The sequence below is a fragment of the Neltuma alba genome, unplaced genomic scaffold (genome assembly GCF_004799145.2).
Source record: "Neltuma alba isolate B1F8T4 unplaced genomic scaffold, ASM479914v2 tig00011591_pilon, whole genome shotgun sequence".
Classification (NCBI taxonomy): Eukaryota; Viridiplantae; Streptophyta; class Magnoliopsida; order Fabales; family Fabaceae; genus Neltuma; species Neltuma alba.
This window is the reverse complement of record NW_021636244.1, coordinates 218,338-232,689: the sequence shown is the minus strand read 5'-3', so window position 1 is coordinate 232,689 and position 14,352 is coordinate 218,338. Positions and strand designations below refer to the sequence as shown.

General features: G+C 30.1%; 1 protein-coding gene across 1 annotated transcript; it reads left to right on the top strand.

The window, feature by feature from the left end:
- The first annotated feature begins 6,163 nt into the window (after positions 1 to 6,163).
- On the top strand, positions 6,164 to 9,211 carry LOC114715400 (WAT1-related protein At1g25270-like). Its single transcript, XM_028900242.1, has 7 exons — positions 6,164 to 6,360; positions 6,718 to 6,780; positions 7,044 to 7,160; positions 7,436 to 7,676; positions 7,844 to 8,002; positions 8,617 to 8,768; positions 8,890 to 9,211. Exons 1-7 carry the CDS (start codon positions 6,164 to 6,166, stop codon positions 9,209 to 9,211), a joined length of 1,251 nt encoding a protein of 416 aa, XP_028756075.1.
- Positions 9,212 to 14,352: the final 5,141 nt, after the last annotated feature.

Genomic DNA, 14,352 nt, shown 5'->3' with positions numbered 1-14,352 from the left:
TGTGTGTGTGTGTGTGTGTGTTTATATTGTTAAAACTAGTATATGTTACTAAAGAGTCACATTGGAAAATTGTCGATCTTATTTGAGGATAGCTCTCCCAGTACTATAAAATTAATTCTATACATGTGCATGTCTTTCTTTGATTATGGATCCATTTCTTGTTATTTTGCTACACATATCCGGAATAAAGAAAGAAGCAAATATTTGTTCATTCTACACAAAAAGATAAGCAATGATGGAAAGGTATATTATATATATATATATATATATATATATATAATGTTGTGTGTAATTAGCATTTTATTGAACTTTATTGTCCAAAAAATATAACGCCAAAATTTTCACTTCATCTTTATATTCTTACCAATGTCTTTTCAATTACTAAGGAGATCCTTTGTCTCAAGAAAAAATAGCAAAAACAGAAGCTAAAAATATATAAATGCCAGATAAGAAATGTCAATAAAAATTTGTTATTGTTTGCAAATTCAGTATCATCAATACCAAATAAAATGTTGTTACTAAACCTAATTTGAAATTTAGAAATTTTCACCTTCTTTTTTCGTCATTCTCCTTTATCTTGATTTAGTATTAGTCGGTCTTTATCATAAATCCTCAACTCATGCATCACTCTTTTATTATTTAATTTAATAGAGAATATCAGAGCCACTTGCGTAAATTTATCTTTATATTGGCAATTCCGATAGGTGGTAATACATACACATATACATATACATTGGTGAATGCATGAAATTTTTTATTATTAATTTTAACCCAATTTTTTATTATTAAAAATAAATGATATTTAGCTTGATTGACCTTTGGACACTATTAAAAGCAAGTAGCAAAAACGTATGCTTCATTGTCATTGATCTTATATACCAACAATTCAGCATCTAAAAGTATTATTTGAATTAAAATAATTTTTTGTTACACATCAGTTAAAATTTTTAGTATATTTGTTTGAGGAGCACCAATAGAGCTCATAGAAAGAGAGAGAAAATCCTATTTTTCATGTTTTAGAACAATGAATGGAACTCATGCTGCCATCAAATATAACCTACAGAAAGAGCCGAAGAGGGTTTCTTTTGTGAAATCCAAAATCTATTCCAAAGTAGTACTCCTCCTTTATTAAATATAAGATGTATTTTATAATATAATTTATACTATAAAGTGGGTTTTATATTCAAAACCGGAGGAGTATCAATTATCAATTATATATTACATATGACTATTTTGTCATTTATAAATAATGTAAATTTTTTTTATATTAAAAAATTCATGATTAGTTCGGATGGAAAGGACTATGACGACTTGAATGATCTTAAACTTAAACTCGTATGAAGGTACAAAATTCTGAAAAAGTTATACCTAAACAAGCAAATCCACACTTACCAGATGCACAACTTTTTACATCATGCATTTTTTTTTTTGGGGGGGATCTGCTAACATGATTAATGACACATCATGAATCAAAGGATTTGCTACAAATTTTAGTTTATATATAATGATACTGATTAGCTCTAAATTTAATCAAAGAGCGTAGAAAATGTTGTCCTGGCGGTTTTATAAATAAACAAGGTACTAATCAACCGAAAATTGGCGTATATAATTAATAGTATTCTTTATCTTATTATCAATGCAAATGTCAGAGATATTTCTGTAATTGATAAACCGACTTATACAGTTAATGCGTTCCCCCTCTTTTTCTCTTAAAAAAAGTTAGTGAACTAGAGTTTATAAAATTACGTTTTAAAATTTTCTAAAAATCAACACAAAAGGTTATTCGTGTAAAATATTTAGAAGAAAAATATATTCAAGGCATTATATGGATAATCTCATCTAATCGATGATGTATGAAGATTACAACTGTTTTTTTTTTTTTTAATTTAAGGCATTATTAACTTTTGGGCATTATCAGTAATAGAGGTGGGAATATAAGTCGGCTCGGCTCTATAAGGCAGATCCAATGTTTTAAAAATATTCCAATTTTTGAAGCTTGGCCCTTAAGCTAATGGGTTCAGAATTGACCCGCGAGCTTTCAACCCGTTTAAAAAAATATTATTTTTCATACTTCTTACATTTTTTATCAAAAAATAAAAACAAAATAATAAAATTATTAATCAAAGACATAGATATGAATAAAATTAAGTCACAAATATAAAATATCATCATATCTTAATATCTATCAACATATAAGAACATCTAAAACATCCATCAACATCCAAAAGTTTCATCAACAGCACAAATTTACAATAGACAAATACTATTATTAATTTTTTGAAATTCCATCATTATTATAATCAATTGCTTTCCTTTTGTAGCAAAAATATTTAGTTTTTCTTCTTTATAGGAATTTCACTTTTAAATTTTACAATTTAGTTATTATTTTACTTGAGTTTGAGAAGCATTATTATTGAAACTCATAAATTTCTAATTCAAATTATAGAATTACAAGTTATATAAGTATAAAAATACTCTCTTATTAAATATATATAGTTTAAAAATATCAACACATATAATATAAATTAAATCATTATCAAAGTTCAAATTAACCTATTTTTTAAAATTTAATTAAAAAAATGATTGTCTAAAACCAAATAAATCAGACCATTATGTAAAATTTAATTTCAAAATGATAATAATAACTAAAGATTAAAAATATCATTAACAATGTAAAAAAATTAATAATATTATAATTACATAAAGAATTTTAAAAAACTATAAAATGGCCTAAATAGGCTAGTCCTTGGCCCTGCAAGGCCGACCCTTTTAAGCCTGTTTTTCATTTGAAGAAAAAAATTTCAAGTCTAACCCTCATAATTTTCAAACCTAAACAGACCGGCCTGACGGATTTTGCCCATTTTCCCAGCTCTAATCAGTAGCAAATAGCCAAAATTCATTCTTCACTTGTCTTAATTATAGCTTATTATCAACAATAAAAAATGACTTTTCAAGAGCTAAAATGATATATAAGATTTGCGAAATGGAATTGACAGGATTTGTACTATATAAGAAATCTATATCCTATCTTAACATAATACTACCTCCAATCCTTAATACTACCTCCGGTCCTTAATATAAGACCCCGTTTGACTTTTAGTTTGGTCCTAATTATAAGACCCCAATTTATTTTGTCTCTCATATTTATGCATTTTTTTCCAAGATAATCCTTCTAATAATGATAGTTCTAACCAACACACTTAATTAGCAAGGATATTTTATGAATGACAACACTTATTTGTTACAAATAATTAACTTAACTTACTTCCTTAATTTCCTCAAATTAGTCAACTGGGTCTTATAATTAGGACTGGAGGTAGTATAAGAACTACTCCTCTAGTTCTATTTATAGGGCAGAGAGAGAAGATATTTTTTGATCTTATTTATAGGATACAGAGAGAAATTTTTTGTATGGATGTATAATTTTACCTTTCATTTATTATGTGTTGACTTTGTTTATATAAGGTATAATATATATTTAATAAGGATAGAATTGAAAAGTTGTTAAATTTTAAATGTGAGTTAATGAAGTTCAAAATTTTTGTTGATCTGTGTGAAATATGTTAAAAGTGAATTATACATAGGACTAGAGGAGTAATTGACTAATTTGAATATATTAAAAAAACTAGTTAAGTTCGTTATTTGTAATAAATATGTACTATCTTTTCTAAAATATCCTTACTAATCAAGTATATTGGTTAAAATTACTATTATTACAAGGACTACCTTTAAAAAAAAATAGATAAATATGATAAATAAAGTAGGCTAGGATATTATATTTAGGACCAAAATAAAAACTAAACAAGCTCTTATATTAAAGACCGGAGGTAGTATTACACCATTCAGGTGACATGAATTACATTATTTGTTAATTTAAGGAAAATGTTTGGCGTCGTTAAGTTATAACTTAAAAGGCCACCACCTGACGGCCAAAAAAATACAATTTATAACTTATATAATCCACACATCATTATTTTTTTATTAATAAAAAAAGTGGTCCTTCAGCCAAAAAAACAAAATAAAGATTACAAAAATAATACATGTTTTATTAAAATTCAAAAGCAGCAATAAGTCTAAAACAAAGGATATATATGTAGATTGAATTAATAATCTTAAAAAAATGTGGAACATGTTAAACATGAGGGTGCTATTACAATAATCAATGTACAGATTCCACTTTTATTGTTAGTTTCTGTTCCCCAATTTTTCGGTCCAACAGTGTGATATATATGGTTGATTTTTGTCAACAAATAAATAAATGCTCCTTATTATGAAAAATTAGTGTGTAATTTTAGACAAACATACAAATTGAACACTACTCTATGTATCACATACACATCAAAACACACGATTAGCTGCCAAAAGAACAATTATATTATTTATGAAATATTTTAGAAATTTGGGAAAAAAATAACTCCCAGACTCACCTCTCCTGATTTTATTTTATCAAACAATTATGGAAATATATAGCATAACAAACAAATACTTGCTCTTTTAATATTTCTTTTGTTATATTCAATTTGAGCCATAACTAATAAAGCATTCTTAAGGCGGGTCGAATATCCAACGTCTCACCCAAACCTAACTCAAGGCCAGGGAAGATTTATCATCTAAATTTGGAGTAGTTTGTAAGGAGGGGGAATTTTTTTTTTTTGAGCAAAAAGGAGGGGGAAAATATTTACATGTTAATTTTTTACTATTAAAATATAATAAATATTTAAAGAAATGTCGAATAATGTGAGGTTTGTCTTTAATTAATTTAGTTTTTATATATTCTGACAATGATTTTCTATGTCCAGGAAATCCTCCCTGTTCTCAAGTTTTAGTCAATCTTCATCATCCCTACTTAAATCCTCATTTCATGGGACTTCTTTTATTGTGTAAAAAAATTTTGAAAAAATCTGGTCATTTGTCTGAAGTAACTTACCTCGTTCATTTACTTTTATAGTTGCGATAGGTATATTAATTTGATATAACCGAAAAGTTTCAAAAATGTAACCGTAACCTAAGTTAATTTATTTTATTATTGATATCGATGGCCAAAACAGATTTTTATTATTAAAGAAAGGAAAAATATTGAAGTTGATTAACTTTTGAACATTATCAAGTGCCAATAGCCGAAATTGATTCTTCTTTGATCTTAAGGCTTGTTAGGAACATTTAACATATAATAATGTAAATAAACATTAACTTTTTGAAAAACATGTCAACGCCTAATTGTCCCAATTGCAACGCTACCCGCCACGCTTGAATAAGGTCTCAAGTTTGAGTTTGATGTTAATATGTTTGTTTGCATATGTGTGTTTAATTGCATTAGATTGAAAAATAAAAAGATGTCTCACAAATATGTTCCATAAGGTAAAAGAAGTATATTGTATGTCGATCATAGAATATTTTAAAAAAAATTAATCTACAAATTCTTTTAATTTCATCTAATTTTTAATTATATTCGTTTAGTTTTTTTTCCCCCTAAAATCAAATCCCTCATTTGCAATACAAAACCAGACTCTGAAGCACAATATTAATTAGGATCTCAAACTGCAAAAAACTGAGAATTGGACTCCACATGACCACGTCTAGCCATGATATGATGAATTTAGAATGTTAGAAGTAATTAGAAATATAAAAAGAAATTGCCTTCAAGAGAGTTTGTCTGTTTACCCCTCCAAAAGAACAACCGTTAATTAAAAATAACTTTGTTGTTAGGAGCGCGTTGGAATTAATATGACAATCTCAAATCACATACCAAAGTCTTACAAAGGGATACATATACACATACATGCACACACACAGACACACACATATATATATTTATAAATATGTATTATGAATGTGTCTTAATATAGTGTCTTGGAAGCAAAAGAGGAAAAAAGAGATCAAGTGGGCGATGAAGAGAACAGACAGAAAGAGAACCTCATGCCAAGCAGATTCTCACTCTCTCCTTTCTATTCGTTTAATTTCTGTACCTCTCTTATTTCCAAAATATTTCACCAACCTCCTCATTTCAAAGATCCAAACCTAATAAACCCCTGAACCCACCCTGTGTGTATGTGTGTAAATATATATATATATATATATATATAACAGAGATACATATATACAAACCCATCAGAAACACAAAGTGAGCATTAAGCTAAGATCAGTGAGTGAGAGAATTGAGAGGATGGGGAAAATGGGGAAGATAATGGAGGATTTGAAGCCAGCGTTGATGATGGTAATGGTTCAAGTGGGATATGCAGGAGTTAGCATATTATACAAAGTGGTTGCTAATGATGAAAGCGCCAGCTTGACCATTCTCATGGCTTATCGTTTCCTCTTTGCTTCTCTTTTTATGGTTCCCCTTGCTTTCATCGTCGAAAGGTACCTACCCCTTCTTTTCTTTCTAGTTACCTTCATCAGTTTCTCTCTGGTGTTAATTTACTGTGTTAGATTATATTATGCTGCTAAAGCAATAAGCTTTAACCTTAACTGATACGAGTTTATCTGCAGATTTTTCTTCATTACTGGTACAAGTATTGATGATTTCTCTGTGAGAAAATTTACGATTTGGTGTTATAATGAGACATATAGTGATGAATAAGATGAAACTTCTGGGAACAAATATTTTAGGCGATTAAATTTATACACACACACACACTCTCGAGAGTTTCGTTTTGATTAATTTTGTGACGATGAGAATTTACGAATTGAAATCTATGCGTGTGACGATGATCACAGGAAGAGCAAACCCAGGATCACAGGAAAAGTGCTGTTACAAGCATTTATGTGTGGATTATTTGGGTAAGTCAAATTCTCATATTTCCTCCGCTTTTAAATATAAAACATATTTTGTAGTGTAACTCTTATTCTAAATATAAAATTTAATTTGGACAGATGAAATTGCGTATTTATTATCAAATGGTAAGCGCTGAAACTTAATCCTATAGAGTTTTGATTGAACAATAATACATTCATGAACCTAGGATTAAATGAAAAATGGAAAGCTAAAATATCTGAGACTTATATTGAATATTAGATCGTTGATAATATTTTCTGTTTCTCAGGGCGTCACTGCAACAAAATTTATTTGTGCAAGCCGTGGATTTAGCGGGAGCAACATACGCTACGGCCATGTACAACCTCGTCCCTGGTGCAACCTTCGTCTTAGCCGTTTGTTTTGGGTGGGTCCCACACTCTTATTTAACCCAAGGCCCACATCAAGATCATCTTAATTCATTTTAATTTGTTTTTCATAAAACTAGTTCATTTATTAACTTATAAAGTGATGATATACGTATAATTTAATGTCATATTGATATATTTTATAGATATTATGTTATGTTACTTCTAATCCTAATTATAAGACCTTATCTGTTAATAAGGTTTTATAATTATGACCGAAAATACAGTATATGTTATAACTAATTAATTAATTAGAATTGATGATTATGGTCAGATTGGAAAGGGTGAATATAGGGAAGTTATCAGGGAAGGCGAAGGTGGCGGGGACAGTAATGGGCATAGGTGGGGCCATGATGCTGACCTTCTATAAGAGCACAGAGATACACTTGTGGTCAACTCACTTGAATATTATGAAACAAAATGTGGCCCCACAGAAGGTGCCCGCCAATCAAGTTTGGGGCATCGCTTTGGCCTTCGGCACTTGCCTCTCCTATTCCCTTTGGTTGATTATTCAGGTTCTATATTTTCCGTCATCTTCTTTGGCTTTCTTTCTCTCTCTCTTGTTCAACTCTGATTTCCCCCAAACACAATTGAACAAGATAAATATTCGGTTAAATATTTGTTATAAAAAAGAATAAAAGGAGTATTATGACGTAATAAATCTATCATATATACGATGCAGGCAAGGATGAGTGAGAACTTTCCATGGGCTTACACAAGTGCAGCATTGATGTCAGTAATGGCAGCAATACAATCAGTCATATTTGCACTCTTCATGGAACGAGATTGGTCTCGTTGGAAGCTTGGTTGGGACACCTTTCTTCTTACTGCTGTTTATACGGTATCCTTTCATCAAACTCTCTCACTGCTAATTTAATTACGTCTTCCTCTGCTCAATTAGTGCGTTGTATAAGTCACTTTAACTGATTCATTAAAATTAAGAAATGATAGTTAGTTAACTCATTAAATTTGTCTCAAATTATATTGTGCACTAAGGAATTTTCGTAAAATGACTTGTATTGTGAACTGAAATGAAAACACTTGTTTAAGTTTAGCTTTGTTGATAGAACACACATAATAAGGTAATTTCATCTGTGTAACTGATCTTAACTACTACTACTTCTAGTACTAAATATAAAAACTAGACAAGAGGTTCATTTTGTCCTCCAAATTCATAATTTTGTGTCCAAAATATCTGTATTACCTACACATATTAAAGGGACTTCTAATCAAAGGGTAGCTCTAATGCGAGGGTAGTCTAGAAAAATCAAAATACACTTGTTATAAATAATTAACTTAACTAATTTTTTAATATCCAAAAATTAGTTATCTTGTTTTTATATAAAGGAACCTGGAGATGGTACTTAGTAGGATGAGGCTTATTAGTGTTGTCGTAGCTGTGGTTAAGTTGAGGCCTGCATTATCTGGAATTTATGAGTAATTTATATGTACAAGGGGATTGTGGCGTCTGGACTAGCTTGGATTTTAATCACATGTTGTTTGCGCCAAAAAGGTCCACTTTATGCTTCCATTTTCAACCCTCTCTTTCTGATACTAGTCGCCATTGCTGGCTCTTTCCTCTTGGCTGAAAAGTTGCACTTGGGAAGGTACTACCAATTTACACCAATCTCTCTCTCTCTCTTTCTTTTACAATCACACGAGTTCATTGTTAGTATAGGATCCATATTGATTTTGCTTTTTGTTTGACTTATTAAAACTATTATACAGCCTGATAGGATCCATATTGATAATAATGGGGCTATACGCAGTCCTGTGGGGCAAAGGCAAAGAGTTGAAGGAAAAAGTAGCAGATCATCATCAGAATACTGAAGAAGAAGAAGAAGGCTCAGTTGAATTAGGAGACGCATTAAAGATAAGTACCACAAATAATAACAATAATAATAATAGTGATCATCATAAAACTATCAACATTGAGGAAAAGATTGTTGATGATGATGATGAGAAGACGACTTGTAAGAAGCCAGACGGTGGTTTTGCTTCGACTCTGATTAGTTTCTTCAACTCAAATCTGATGTCCAGAAAACAATAGGGAAAAAAAAATCCAAATGTTAAGAAAGGTTACGTTGCTGAAACAAATTACAATGAAGAGCATGACGTTGGGCTCCATCCATATGAATGATCATCACGTCAAGAAGCTTATGAACATGATGAAAGGAAAAGAATAACACACACACACATATATATATGGAGGTCATTCAAGAGGAGGAATTAAGAAATTTGACAATGTGCTATCATTATTAATAAGTCAAAGGTACGGAGTTCATTATGGAATTATGAACTCAAGTTATGCTTTAATTTCTTGGATCAATAAGTGAATAACAATTTTCTATAATTGGTGCTAGCTGTATATCATTTGATTATATCACGAGTTATAGATAGTATTCTCTTTTATTATTTGATCTCTTCTAGAATAATGGTCAAGATCGTCATTTTGATTCTTCATAGATAGTGGAAGCTAGACTTCTCAATTTGGCCCCTCGTGAATTATTTTTTGTTAATCAATTAATTGTGCATGCACGCGTATATATACAAACAACTTGGTGTTGCACAAATCAAAATACTCCTCCGGTCTTTAATATAAGACCTATTTAACTAATTTGATTAGATTAAAAAAATTAGATAAGTTAGTTAATTATAAAAAAAGTGACACATTTTTCCTAAAACATCATAATCATCTTTTTTAATACTCCTCTCCCTCTTCTACTTGATTATGATTGAGGGAGTATCCATAGGGGTAATTTAGAGAAAATTGATAAATATGATAAATGAATCTTATATTTAGGACCAAAACAACTCAAAAATTAGGTCATATATTAAGGACAGGAGAAGTACCTATTTTCTATATCAATTTTTTAGGCAAAACATTCGTAGCGATATATAATATTAAATTTATTGAAATTTGTATTATTTATAATAACTCATGCATTAGCAATGACCTAGTACGTTAGACTTCTTACAAAACAAGGGGACAACAATCTCAATTTATTGGAAGCCACCTATTCATAAGTTATAAATAGTATTACTATTACCCATTAATTAGAGTCTATATATGTATATATTTATTTATAGCTTGACCCCATTCTAATTATTGATAAAAGTATTAGTCCACCTCTTCTTGAGTATAAGTGAAAATAACTAGCCCACGCTTATTATTAGGAATATTATTAGTTAAAATTTGTTAGTCTTAATTTTGTCGAAAATTGAATTTCCTTTCCTGAAAATACCCTTTCAGCCTTACATAGGGCAGTTTTAGAAGGAATTGATGGTCCCTTGTATGATTTACTCGTTGGGTCATTTACTAGCTTTTCCCAAATATTACTACATTGCAATCTACTTGGATGAGAATCGAAATATGATGTATTGTTTGTCTATGTTTTTAAATAAAGATAAACTTTTTTAAAAAAATAATTTTCAAACAAAATTAATGAGTCAACTACCTCTCATTGTTTTTATATAATAAAAGGAATAATTAGTCCTTTAGTCCCTCTAATTTTAACTCATTTGTAACTCACTCTTTATAATTCGATTCAATGCAACTCAATCCCTATAGTTTTACCCAGTTATAACTCAGTTTCTAAAGTTTGAGTCGCTGCAACTCGATCCCTATACTTTTAACTATTTTATAATTTAGCCTCTTTTTATTAGATATTTAATTTCATTTTTCTAAAACACAAGGATCAAATTATAAAATGGGTAAAATTATAGTGATTAAGTTGCGGCGAGTCAAACTTTAAGCACTGAGTTATAATCGAGTCAAAAATCAAAACTATTGGAACCGAGTTACAGCGAGTCAAGCCAAGTTACAGCAAGCCAAAATATAAGGATTGAGTTAAAAACGAGTCAAAACTATAGAATCAAAAGATTAATTTTTCTCAAAAAGAGTATTGCATAATTGAAAGATGTATATTAAATAGGGTAGAATCGCAATGAATAGTGAACAAAAGGTAACCTCTTGCTTATGATGAGAATAACAACTCTCAGTATTTGTATGTAACAAATATCAGTTGTCATGTGAAAGAGATTGTATTCCACTTGAGCACAAAATCAAGACTTCTCCCTTTATTCCTATAATTCATTTACTAATTGCCTCGATCGTTCAACTAATTATTTATTTAATTGCCAGTGGATGATTGTGATCATATAAATTGTGAATAACGTAAAAATAATGGAAGGGCCATTTTAGAAATTAAAGTCCTCATTAATTAATAGTAGTTCATATATATATAAATATATATTCAAATATCCTAGTAGCGCATTCGGTGATATAAATAATAATTTTGCATTTTATATATATGTTGAGTTTGAACAGCTAGCCTCTCAGAACAATATATCAATGGGCATAAACAGCGAGACAACAAATATATATATATATATATATATATATGAATGTACACTTATGCAGCACTGAAAAGGCATTAAACCTACGAATATACATCAACAAATAAACAGACATAGTTCCATGTATAAACCAAAGGAGCCAAAAAATGCAGACAAAAGCGAATGTTATAAAGGATACATACATAAACATATACATGCATATATATCATCATTAATGACCTTTTCATCATTTCATAAATCAGTGAAAGTTACTTGGACATATAGAGAATGATGGGCCCCTTGTCTTTGGGTTGATGTTATGCTTCAACACAGAGTAACTCACATTTGAGACCCCAAAAAAAAAATTCCTTCAAAAATATACTCTATATGACTAATTATTTAAGGACTGGAGGACCTAATACTCAAATACTCCTCCGATCCTTATTATAAGATCCAATTTGACTTTTTATTTGGTCCTAATTATAAGACCCAATCCATTTTGTCTCTTATATTTATGCATTTTTTTCCAAGATAATCCTTCTAATAATGATAATTTTAGCCAATATACTTAATTAGCAAGGATATTTTAGGAATGACAACACTTATTTATTATAAATAACCAACTTAACTTACTTCCTTAATTTCCTCAAATAAGTCAATTGGGTCTTATAATTAGGACCGGAGGAGTATAAAGTTCAGTCATAACAACAATAATAATGCATTCTGTATTTGTATTATATACTCCATCCTGTACTATTTATAAGATTGGGGTCTTATATTTGTATCTGGGATTAATAAAACAAATTCTTCCGCCAGGTCTAACATTTAGGATCCAAGGCAGTAACACTTTAGTGCATACCTATATATACACACATGCATATATAATATTAGATATAAAACCTATTAACTAATGTGAAGTTTGATTTGAAATAGGGAATTGTGGCGTTGGGATTGGTTTGGATTCTCATATCCCTATGTGTAGCCTTGAAAGGCCCACTCTATGCTTCCATTTTCAGTGCTCTCTCACTCTTGTTCTATCCACCATTACTTGCTCTCTTATCTTACATGAAAGGCTCTATGTGGGAAGGTACATATATGTCCTAGCTATGTCCTAATTTAAAAAAAAAAAAGAATTATAATTCCATATTTAGACTAGAATAAGTTTTTGGTCTTGAAATGTTCTTAATTATTACTAGGAGATTCATATTTGTAGTGCTGGGGCTATATGTACATGGTGGTGTGGGGCAAGGGCAAAGAATGGGAGAGAAATAACCAGAATAACACGGAAGGAGTCTCACCTGAAGCAAATTCCTTTTGGAATCGTCATCATGAAGATTATGGCAAAACCATTTCTAACACTAATTAACCACATAATTAATGAATCCTGCTTCTGCTAAAAACTCTTCGGATGATCCGTTCATAAAACAAAATCAAGTCTCCAGAAAATGAATATACTCCCTCCCATATGATTCACCATGTAACACATTTTCTGTATACGATATTATTGTTGGTTTCGAATATAAATTTCGTACTTTTAGAAAGTATCTTCCCATAATTTTTTACCCCTGTGGTTACTAACGCAGCACGCTAGGTAATTATGCATGAGAAATTGCGAGTGAAAGAGTTCGTTTAGTAGAGAATGTATTTTGAGGGAGAGGAAGAGAAGGAAAGAAAAAGAAAAAATTTCCGACTGCATGCATCTTTGGTATATAAGGAAAAGAAAAAGGAAATGATGAATTAAGAAAGAAGAAAAATAAAAGGGAAAATTGCATTGAAATCCTAAGTAAGGAACATAATTACTAAAAAGTCTTAGTGACAGCTTATAATAACAAGTTTTAGAATAGTAAATGACTATTGCTCGCTTGTCATTAAAATTTTTTAGTATTTATATTTCTTACTTAAAACCTAGCTCATTGCAATTCTCTCAAAATAAAATACAAAAATATAAAATACCCAAAACACTCCTCAGGTAGTGACGAAGGAAGAAGATAAATGGGGTTTCTTAGAATTCCCTAACTTGGAACTAGCTTGTTAAAAATTGTCCAATCAAACTTAAAGCCGCACGCTTTGGAGAGCCTTAAAAAAAAAATAGAATAAACACTTGAGATCAGTTGGGTTATAAGCCCCTGACTTAAACTTATAGTTTTAACTCATCATTGTGGTGGCGTGGCCGAAACAAGACACTAAATATCGCCAGGTTTGTATTAATTAAACCTCATTAAGACAAGGCTTAATTAATATATATATTAGTTTAACCTTATTTAGTTACAACTGCTATTTTGACTTACTGTTAATTAGGCCTAGGCAATAGCTTAAACCTAACCTTAGTTAAGCTATAAAATAACTTCAACAGTATCTTAGGCCAGCCCCTGTTAAGCGGGCTATCACCGGAACTGCAAGTTTAAGATGATTTTGTTTAAACATATGCATTCATCAATGATTATTTTTAAAATATATAATTCTATATCATCCTCATGTCAAGAGTTTTTTTTCTATTTAGTACTACCTTATGTCCTAATTATAAGACCTTACTGTTATTGATAAAAGTATTAGTCCACCTGTTCTTGAGTACAAGTGAAAATAGCTAGTCCACGCTTATTATTAGGAATATTATTAGTTAAAATTTTTTATTCTTAATTTTGTCAAAAATTGAGTTTGCTTTCCTGAAAATGCCCTTTCAGCCTTGCATAGGGCAGTTTTAGAAGGAATTGATGGCCCCTTCTATGATTTACTCGTTCGGTCATCGACTAACTTTTCCCACATATTACCATATTGCAATCTACTAAGATGAGAATCGAAATACTATCTTCAGTATTTAATATAAGAATTAGTTGACTAATTTGAGTAGATTAA

Excerpts from the sequence above, each read along its gene's own strand:
- LOC114715400 (XM_028900242.1), top strand. The coding sequence starts at position 6,164 with ATGGGGAAAATGGGGAAGATAATGGAGGATTTGAAGCCAGCGTTGATG. Across the intron at positions 6,781-7,043 it reads TTTATGTGTGGATTATTTGG|GGCGTCACTGCAACAAAATT; the intron begins GTAAGTCAAATT and ends TCTGTTTCTCAG. Across the intron at positions 7,161-7,435 it reads GTCTTAGCCGTTTGTTTTGG|ATTGGAAAGGGTGAATATAG; the intron begins GTGGGTCCCACA and ends GATTATGGTCAG.